At 31.4% G+C, this 11003-nt stretch overlaps 2 protein-coding genes across 2 annotated transcripts; one reads left to right on the plus strand and one right to left on the minus strand.

The window, feature by feature from the left end:
• Window positions 6312-7955, plus strand: LOC109333285 (vacuolar protein sorting-associated protein 28 homolog 1). The gene is made up of 2 exons (XM_019568688.1): window positions 6312-6444; window positions 6976-7955. Exon 2 carries the CDS (start codon window positions 7087-7089, stop codon window positions 7726-7728), a length of 642 nt encoding a protein of 213 aa, XP_019424233.1. The 5' UTR covers window positions 6312-6444; window positions 6976-7086; the 3' UTR covers window positions 7729-7955.
• Window positions 9339-10698, minus strand: LOC109332450 (syntaxin-124-like). Its single transcript, XM_019567431.1, has one exon. The coding sequence runs from the start codon at window positions 10280-10282 to the stop codon at window positions 9368-9370; it is 915 nt and encodes a 304-aa protein (XP_019422976.1). The 5' UTR covers window positions 10283-10698; the 3' UTR covers window positions 9339-9367.

An 11003-nucleotide genomic window follows, 5' to 3' on the forward strand; every position in this document is an offset into this window, starting at 1 on the left:
CTTGTTTTGTATATGTTTGCTATGCAGATGGCCAACAACAGCACCCACATTCGCGGCTACCACTTCACGATGTCCCCGGCGGGACAATGGGTCAGTGATGGGCACCGATACACTTACATAGGCCCTTGCGGCCTGTCGTTGCACATGGAGTGCAACGGGTCATCGATGATGATCCCTCATCCCGACGCTTACATTGACGCTTCCTTCACATTACCGCCAACAGGACTGATGTCTCCAGATGTAGGACTCCGACACCCGCCAGTCAGGAGTGATGGTGTGGTTCCCTCTCACGGTCATAGGACATGGGAAGATTGTTTGGATGCTCCGTCATCTCGCAGAGCCCAGAGGAGCCGGGTTCTTGGAGGGGGTTCTTGCAAGAAGACTCCGGGTCTGAGAATGTCATCCCCACCAAATTATGCTGCTAGGTTGTGGCATAACGAAGTGGAGGAAGAAGAGGAGGAGGACGAGGTCATTGAGCTCGTAAATATGGAGAGTTCGGTGGAGGTGATCAACCTCGTGTCGGACTCAGAAGAGGAGGAGGACCCGAGTGAGGGGTCTAGCATTCCGGGAATCTTCTGAGTCAGCTTGGGGGCCAGTCGATGTTCTTTTTTTGTTTTCGATGGGGGGCTGTGTATCTGGGGATTTTGTATATGTAGTGGCGATGTAGTTTCCGCCTTTATGGAACTAGTCTGTATGAAGTAATTATGACTTAACTAATTATATGCATCGTGTTATTCAGGAAATTGTAAATCAGGTTTCGTTATCATTCGATAACGATAAGTTGATTTTCCGCATTCGAGTTACTTAAAGTGATGTCCCGAAAAAGGAATGTTTTGAAAAGGAAACAATTGTACATCACCATTTCAAAAAAAAATTCCCATTTTTCGGCAATGTTTTTTAGAAGTATTTTTCGGGGTGTTACACTTCTCATCATATTCATCAATTCTATGAACATCTAATGATTTAGATCTACTCACTGATTCAAATCATTGGATTTCTCTATAATTGATGGCTAGGATGTAGAGTAAGTTTAAAAAACTTACTATTAGAGTAAGTGAATCCCTCCCCTATACTAAATAATAGAAGATATTTAGATTCGGAGAGAGTTCGATTCATATGAACGACTTTTGTTGAGATTAGCAACTACGAACCCCGAAAAAGATTAGTTTCTTACCCAAAAAGGTAGGGAAATACCATTAGTAGTACCAAAATATTGAATAATAAATGAAATATGAGATTTCCTACAAAAGAAAATGGGAAGAAATAAAATTAGAGGTTTGGATTTTTTTGAACAAGTTAAATTGAAAATAGATTGGATTTTTTTATGTGTATTTGCATTTATCATTCTTCTTACTTTATCCATGTTGCTCTCATTTTATCACCAACTTTTAAATGCTTTTTCCATTCCAAACCTCAACTTAATTTATCCAAAATGGGAAAAGAATGGGAAGCCTTTTGCTTTTTGAGGAGTCATTAAATCTAAATGACAAACTATCATAACATTCTTTTTTCCTTTTTTTATGTACTCTAATCTTTAGTAGGGAGACCTCACCCTCCAAAATATTAGAAGATATTCACAAAGAAGTAATTAATTTTATTTTATTTGAATTTATTTATAATTTATATTCATTTTATTAATTATAATTCGAATCATTATTATTTTATCATTTATAACATGTTTTTCTATATAATAAATTAAATAAATTGATTTAACTTATATTTAAGTTTGACTAATCTTTATTATCACAAATTTTTACATAAAATGGGCTTGCTCCTTTCTCTAAAGTTTTCATCATCTCCACTTTGATTATCTTCATTGAGTTGGGAGTGAACATTTCGGTTCCAATGATCATGTACTTCCTAGTCACACATGTATCTCTCGAGTCTTACAATGCTTGAAGTCTCATTATCTTATCCTTGTCCTCAATATCACCATTATCGTTGTTATTACTTCTTCCATTCCACCTCTCTCAGCACTCAACCCAGATCATCTGTTCCAAAAAACTGTGTCCCTTCATGTCCCTCTCCAATCAAAGTACACCAAATAATATAATTATTCATTTACGATTTTTTTATTTAATTTAACGATACATTTTAATTGGTCTAATACACTAATTGAGACACAAATGGGGAGAGATGAACTTCATTCACTCCTCCACATCTTTCCTTCAAAATCCTAGCCCCTCCACTGCCAAGTGTAAACTATGCAATAACATTACTCCTTAAAATTAATCTACAAAAATTACATTACAAACATTTTTATAAAACATTCCTATAATATATGTGAATATTGAGTATACAATATTTAGATGTAAAATAGATGAGAATAAAATATATTATCATACCAAGATATAAATTATATTTCCCTGTCAATAAAAGTATTATATACATGTGTACTATTTTTTTAATTTTAAAAATAATTTTATAGAAAATAATTAAATATAACATATGTCATAATTTCAGTAGTTGGAGGGGATAATTTATCTCCTCGTACCCAGAAATATTTTTATTCTCAAAATAGATATATGCTCTTATGCACTAACAAAAGTGTAATCCAACTAGTAAGAATGACTCATAACTTTGAATCTCACTACCAATATATGTCTGATCTTATTGGTGTGTATTTGTAAGTAAACTCTAACCTATGAAGTAGTAGCTCTAATGAGCCATCAAGTGCTCCTTTGAAAATCTTGTGCCTCAACAACTCCATCAGTGCGCATTCACACCAACCACTAGCCATGTTGTCAAAATTGACTAAGGCATTTAGCATGGAACTTCTCTCTATAAGATGATAAAATATAGTCCAATCTCATCAACCTTATGTCATTTTTGTCAATCAACCAAATCCCATGTTATAAAATTTTATCAGTCTATCGAAAGCTTTTAAGAATTCTTATTCGTATTAAAACATTACACCTATATTAAGTTAGGGGGGGTCTAAGATTGATGATGTATTTCTTCACTTAGACATTTATATTTTAAATAATGGAGATAAGTCTATAAAATCCTCTAAATTTTATGCATTTTACAAGTAATTATTATGAATTAATTTTTTTCTAATTACTTTTTAAATTTTAATTATTAATAATCAAATTGGTATTTGTATAAAAATAATGTTAAATTAATAACAATGAAAATTCTTAGTATTTTGTTTCAAGCTCAACTATCATATCATAATTATTTAATTTTAGTTTTTATACACAAATATTATTTTATTGCCATTTTTAATTCTGAAATTTAATCATCATTCTTTTTCTCAGTCAATTTATATTGTGACAACGATTTCTTAACTAATATACATTGTTGTGTTATTAATATTGTATGTCAAATGATAGTTGTTTTCTTGTTATCTTATTAATAATTTAATATTATTTTTATCTCATATCAATTTCATTAAAAGATAAAATTTAAGGGGTATAATTGAGAATAAAAAATTGTTTACAATAACTACTTGCAAAATCATAAAGCTTAGAATATTTTTATGCATTTTTCCTATATAATGATATTAATTAAGCATAATTTCTTAACTTATAGTTTGAGATTAATCCCTTTTGAGATAAAATTATTTATGTGTGTCAAAGTTTTTTCCCTCGTACACATAAGTGAAATTGAACTTCTAACCACTTGCTATCTTGCATAAATAATGATTTTGGTTTCTATTTTATTTTTATTTGTTTTACCTTCTTTCCAAATCTAGCATTAAATTGGCTTAGTTACAACCTACTAATCCAAATAAATCAAGTTGCTAGCCAGTGCATTGTCACTAAGCAATAATGTAAAATAGTCTTAATCATAATTGTGTAATCATCAAAATCTGCTCTTATAGAAGAATATTATCAACTACTGAATTGCTGAAATTTTGTTAAGAATGCCCCAAATTCATATTCATTCAAAATTAGTGGAGGTGGGATTCATGCTAAAATCAGGTATGAGCTGCACAAAATGTATACATACCTAAGAAAAATAACAAAGCTAATTCAAAATAGTGAACAAAATCTTCTATACACACAAATTTGTATTACTCCATTTGTTATTAATGAGAAATAATTATCTCATTATATTATATTTGTTTTTATTGATGGTAGAAGAAGTGTTACACAAAAAAATGTTTTGTTAAAAACATAGATCACCCGTCTCTAGGGTGGATTTATTATCTGTTTCAAGCCAATTACATTTTAATAAGTAATATAAAAATAATATGTTTTGTTTTTAAAAAAATATTTTTATTTATACGACAATACTTGATTAGTCCAAGATAAAGAATAAGATACTTTTGAAAACAAAGTCTCTTCTTTTCTTTTGTTACAAAATAGTTAGGTAAGGTTGGTTTAAACATCTCACGTTATTAGAAACAGCAAAAAAAGATAGACGTGGCCCATAAGACTGAAAATAGAAAATTGATGCTTTAACGGGATTGCTTAATAATGTCTTCCAAAAATAACAAATGCCAAACAAATAATTGTATGAGTTTAAAATCATAGTAAAAAAAATATGTACAACCATTATATTATTTACTATTTATTTATATTATTTTTTTTAAGAGTCAAGAACAATTCAATTTGAATAATAAATGATATAATAATGATATATAAAAGTCTTGCATTGTTATTCCGTAATTTTTTTCTCAAATTGTGTAATAACATGCCACGTTCCCTATCCTTTTCCACATGCATGTACTTTGATTTTCACACAAATTACACATAACAAGCTTTATCATTTTATTATATACTAAAATCCCCAACTAAGTATTTTAAAACTTAATAATTTTATAACAGAAAAATAAATAACATGGTAAATAAGGAATGACAATGGGAGTATGGGACATAGTGCATTAATAGTACTTTCCTCACTCACCAACATTTATGTTGAGTGTATTGGAGGGGATTATAACTCAATGTCCTTATTTAATCAAACATAATTTTATAGCTCTATTTAGTTAGAGTAAATTTCCAGAAAAACTACAACATTATAGGTCTAGTTTTGGGAAGCCTTTTAAAGTAACTTATGTCTACCATTTTTTCAACATGCAATCATTTTTCAGCCCAAATTTCCAAAAATAGGTATATCCTCATCTATAAAGCCGAAGAGGATGTTAGTACCTACAACAAATATATACATGAATATTTAGCCATTCATGAATTAGGATACACCACTAAAATAAATGTTAGTATCACATTTCATAATGTCTTTCTATTAATTTAAAATACATACAAAGTCAAACAATAATTACCAAATTTATGAATTTTGTATGTTTTCCTTGTCAGTGTGGAAAAACCTTAAATAACACTTAATTGTATTATAACTAGTCTAAATAATGACTAGCTTAATGTTTAAAGTAAATTACTTATTATTATTTTCAAAATTATATTAAATATGAGATGTAAATTAGCATTACCTACTCACTTTATGTATTCACTTATAGATAAAAAATAATTATTTTTAGGTATATGGTTGATATTTTCAATAAATATTGTCCCTGATTTGGACTGATTCCTTAGGGATGCAACAAGTACATGACATATAAGATACAAACAATGAGATTCCTATTTTTTACCTATAAAAGTATAATATCACTTCTAGATCGAGTTCATTCATATGAGATAACTTTACTCTTACTTTATTTTATTCTTTTTAAATGAGTTAAATTATCAATTATTATTATTATATGTATGAATTTATTCAACATGATCAATGCATTATAGTTGATTTATAATAATTAAAATAATGGCTTAATCTAAGGTGAGTAGAGTATAAAATTGCTTAAGACTCATGACCCAAAAAAATCCAAATAATCAAAATTTATATAAAAATATTACATAAATAAATTCTTTCTATAAACAATATATACTCATTTTTATTTCGCTCTCACGTTTACTTTGGATCGTCAATTTTGTTTGGATTCAAACAAAGAATCCTTAATTTTGTATCCCACCAAAACTATAAAATGTTACAACCAATCATGTTCTAATAAATTTTGAAATTTGATAGTATGCTATTTTGGTACTAACTAAGCTTCATACCATCTAACTAACTTATAATTGGTAAAAATATTTAATTAGATAAACATTCAAGAGAATAACATTATTTAACAACACGTCTATATATCCAAAATTTCGTTTTTCTATTACTTTGTTTTTCGGAAAAAGGGAAATGCATGAGAATCCCCGTAATACAGTTAGTTAAATTTGATGCAAGTTGCAACTGCTACAATACAACTATAGAAGTGGAATGACGTAAGCAACAGCAATAATAGTATGTGTGAGCCCACACGCTACGCAACCCTGACCCCTCTCTCTCGCTCTTTTACGATTTTACCCGTACAATACAATGCACCGTACCGCACCTGATCAAAATCACACCTTCAATTCCAATCCCCAATTTCCAATCCCTTTCTCTACAAAATCAACCTCTCTCTTCATTCATTCAATCCTTTCGCTTCTTCTCGTAAGCCCCTAATCTCTCTTTCTCTCTCTATCTTTATTTCTTTTGCATAATCATTCATAACACTTTCTCTTAATCTATTGATTTTATCTTAGTGTTTACCTATTTTGGGTTTCTTTTGATTTGGGAACTAGATTATGAACTTGCCTGTTTTTTCACCTATACTTGTTTTTCCTCGTGATTTGTTTGTTTTTTTATCATGTTTGGTTGCTATGAAAATGAAAATTTATGGTTGCATGTGGCAGAAACCCAGGATTCCGAAGTTTTATTTTTAACCCTTTTTTTTATTGTATTTCCCATTTGAGAGGAAATTATAGGAGCCCAGAATGCATAATCAATGTTTAGTTGCTTATCTGATAGAAAGTTTTGATTTTTGGAATTTTTTTATTGTGGGAATCTGATATTATTATAGTTGTTGTATTTTGATGTGTGGTGGAACAAACTAATGATCTCAGTTTCCCTTGTAGTGTTGTTTAATCTTAGCAGTTATATTCTGACTGTTTTTTTGTTGGTTTTTTTATGCTTTTTCTTCAGTGAAGAAGGAATCTTTCTCTTTTGCGCGTGTCCTGGTCTCTTCTCCAATCCTCCACCATTACAGAAAATAGTGTGTAATTTGATACCTGAATAGTGTGTATTCATATATCTATGTCAACCGGTATGGAGGTTAAGCTGTGGAATGACAAGCGCGAGAGAGAAATGTATGACAACTTTGCGGAGCTCTATGCCATTATCAAGGCCACTGAGAGACTTGAGAAAGCTTATGTTAGAGATATAATCTCACCACAGGAATATGAGTTAGAGTGCCAGAAGCTAATAGCTCATTTCAAAACCTTAGCTTCCACCCTCAAAGACACTGTCCCGAGCATTGAGCGATTTGCAGACACTTACAAGATGGAGTGCCCGTCTGCAATTAACCGCCTTGTGATTTCCGGCGTGCCTGCCACTGTTGAGCACCGTGCGGCTGCTGCTGCCACTACATCCACCTCAGCTGCCATCGTGGCTGAGTGTGTGCAGAATTTTATTACATCAATGGATTCCTTGAAGCTTAATATGGTGGCTGTGGATCAGGTGTACCCATTGCTCTCAGACCTTCACGGATCGCTCAATAAGTTGTCAATTTTGCCACCTGATTTTGAGGGGAAAACAAAATTGAAGGAGTGGATTGCAAGGTTGTCGAAGATGAGTGCAGCTGATGAGTTGACTGAACAACAAGCTCGGCAGCTTCACTTTGATCTGGAGTCATCTTACAATTCCTTTGTGGCTGCTCTGCCCAATGCTGGTACATGATTGAGTATGTGTGCTTGTAAAAATTAAATTGGAGTATCTTTTTTCTTCTTGGTTTACTGATGCTGTTTATTGGAGAGGAATTTTCTATTTGGTGACAGCTTAAGCATGTATGTTTTAAGGCTGGTTATATACAAATTGTAGCTCTGTGATGCTCATTGAATGTTGGTTTTATTTTGTGGATGAGTTTTTTAAGCTATAGTTATATTACCTATAATTGTTTGGTTTGAGCTTCGGGTACATTTCAGACATGTGAAATCTTAAAGAAACTTTAGTTTATAGTTGTATATATGTATCTGTCTTTAATATTACTAGATAGATTTCAACCCTACATTCCTAACCAAACCTAGAGATATCTAAGGTTGTCTAAATATTTGACATTGACATCATAAGTAGCTTTTGGTTTGAAGAACTTGGCAAATCATCAAAGCCTCTAAATCATCGTTACGCAATGATTGGCTGTCTTTCTGAGAAATATAGGTTTCATATATGTGCAACTTCACTGAAAATCTTTTAGCATTTTTGCTATACTTTGTTGCTAATTATCCAAAATCTGAATGAGCTCTGCAATCAAACTTGTATGTTCCTAAAAAAAGTGGTTGGTCTTCCACTACCTTTGCTTATCTGAACTAATGAATAGAGCTCCTAATAATTTTCATCCCTTTCTTTTTACCAGTGATTTAAATTTCTGATTACAGCCAATAATATAGTAGAAACAATCTATGAAAGCATATTTTTCTACAAGACAATTAATGACACTGCTAATTTGGTATGAAAGATGCTGGAGTTGAAAAGAAGGCCCGTGTATAAGAAGTGGTAGTGCAATTAATTCAAATCACTATTCAGAAGATTTTATCATGAAACCTGATATGAAATGTAAGCTTTTTTATTTTATAAATGGTTGACATGTAAGCCTTCTAATATTCCAAGATTGAAGAAAAATGTGAGACTATGCTACATATGAAAAGGAAAGTGTTAATTAGATAGAGTTAGTTTTGCTAAAGTTAAAGTCATAGTGAGTTGGAGCTTATTAATTCATTGATGGTAATGGTTGAAGATTTTTATCATTTCGACTTTGCTAACAACCTTGATATTCGGTTAAAAAGAGACCATTATGCATGGTAGCATCAAAACATGTTAGAAATATGAAACATGTAAAAAACATTTGATTTATACTACTTCAATAATGAATAAACACTATGAAATTTTATTTATTAAATTCTAGTACCATGCATATAAAATTATATATTTAATGTTTTCAAAATTAGTTTATCAATAATACCCTTTGGATGGTATACATTTACTCACATCTACACATACAACTCTATAACATTAGCATTATAATTTTTATTTTTGATAAGAGAAAGTTTAGGTGAATGAAGTCCCAAGCGAATTAAATTATTGAAGTTAAGTTGAATCAAATGTGTATTGGTTCCAAAATTATCAACCTGCTATCATAATGTTGTCATGTTCATGTAATAAAAAAACATAACATATTTGTCATATTCGATGATCCTTGAAGTATTTTAGATGATGGTGCATATCCTCTGTCTCAAAAACATGCTGATTTCGGAATGCAAAATCTAATTAGAGAAGTTAAGGGTAAAAAAACACTAAAAAAAGGGTCTTGTGTAACATTTCTTCATATTAACAAGTGAGGTATAAGTGATGTCAATAGAGGAAATAGAAGTACAATAACCAAGACAATACCAAGAATTATTGCATAAAATGTCCACTTCCTTGAATTCTTCTGATACTCTCTAGCTTCCTGAAGTTGTTCAGTGCCTCTTCTTACAAAGGAACTAGCATGTGCAACATGACTCTCTATGTTATTTAGTTGTTGTCCTTGAGATTCTACAAGAGCAGCCATGTCCAAAAACACTTGATGTAACTCAATCAAGTTTTTCTCTATTTCCTTAACAGCATCATGTCTTTCTTGAATTTCTGATATTGTATCCATTATTTGACCCCTCCCTTGTTCTTGTATTGCTCTTTGTAGAAAACTTTCACTTTCTCCACTTGATATTAAATTCTCTATAGTTTCTTCATCTGCTTTTTCTCCTGTTATTGTGAAATATCTCCTTTCTATTGTTTCCTTGTACTCAAGGTTTATTCTTGCTCTTAACCCTTGAAAATCATCCATCATATCCTTTAGTTTCTTCCCCAAGCCACCAACAACTGAAGTTCTAGTCCTATCTGCTGAAGAACCCGGACCGCACCCAGGAAGGTTTCTGTTAGCTGCATTTGAACGCTCTAAAGCCTCAAGTTTCCCTTTAGTGAGCTTAACCTTTCTAAGGACTTGCTCGACGTCTTTATCCATTCGCGATCGAAGATCTTTCATGGTTTTAGCATTGTGGACAGTTTTGCTTTCTTCATTAGCCTCTTGAAGTTTTCTGTAGAGCTTTTCAACTGTTCTCATGTCTTCTTTTACATTCTCCACGTCTTCAAAGAATTTATCAAGGTTGATAGTTTCTTTCCCTGCCTCTACATCATCAACATATGCTTGTTGCTTCAAGTCACTATATTTTTTGAAGGAACTTGAGAATAGATCATTCATTTTTGCAAACTTAATGAACAATCACTAACACTAACTTTTTCTTCTTTTTTCTCTTATTATTAATTGGTTTCTTCTGTAGTTGGTAAATCCAATAACAGAAAACTTATAATAATAAGACCATAAAAATAATGGTCATTTAACATAATGGTATATGATCCTTCATTTGACAAAAATGTTGAGGTGCTATTGTCCTCATCCTCCTCTTGATTATGATCAATGGATTAAGAGAGAGGAAAGTAGAAGGTGACAAAAGCAACTAATTGTCACCAACAAAAGGATCTTAGGAGAATAGTCCTTTTTCATCTTGTGGTGATTCTCATGATAGGTAATAGAGGTCTATGGTAACTATGAAACAAGGACCAACCAAATTAACTTGATACTCTTCAAATAAAAGTGTTTAGAAGTTGATGGATCAAAGGTTACTTCTATTATAATAAATGGCATTTCTGTTTTTTAAATGTAATCTTAAAGTTGGTTTATGACTTGGTCCCCTTTTTTGTGTCCCCTCAAAAATTTGATTTTTTTATTTTTAGGAAGGTTTAAGATGAAATTATAGATGATTTAAATAGATCTTAGTCCATTTTAAGTCAAATAGATTTTCCTGTCTCCAAAAAAAGAACCTTAGCTAGATTCAAGCCTCTGATGATAACCTTCCATTGTTAAGTTATTCTATTTATATATTTGAGTAAAGTGCACACATATATAATCATATCATCTTATA

Source organism: Lupinus angustifolius, chromosome LG18 (assembly GCF_001865875.1).
Source record: "Lupinus angustifolius cultivar Tanjil chromosome LG18, LupAngTanjil_v1.0, whole genome shotgun sequence".
NCBI classification, from domain to species: domain Eukaryota; kingdom Viridiplantae; phylum Streptophyta; class Magnoliopsida; order Fabales; family Fabaceae; genus Lupinus; species Lupinus angustifolius.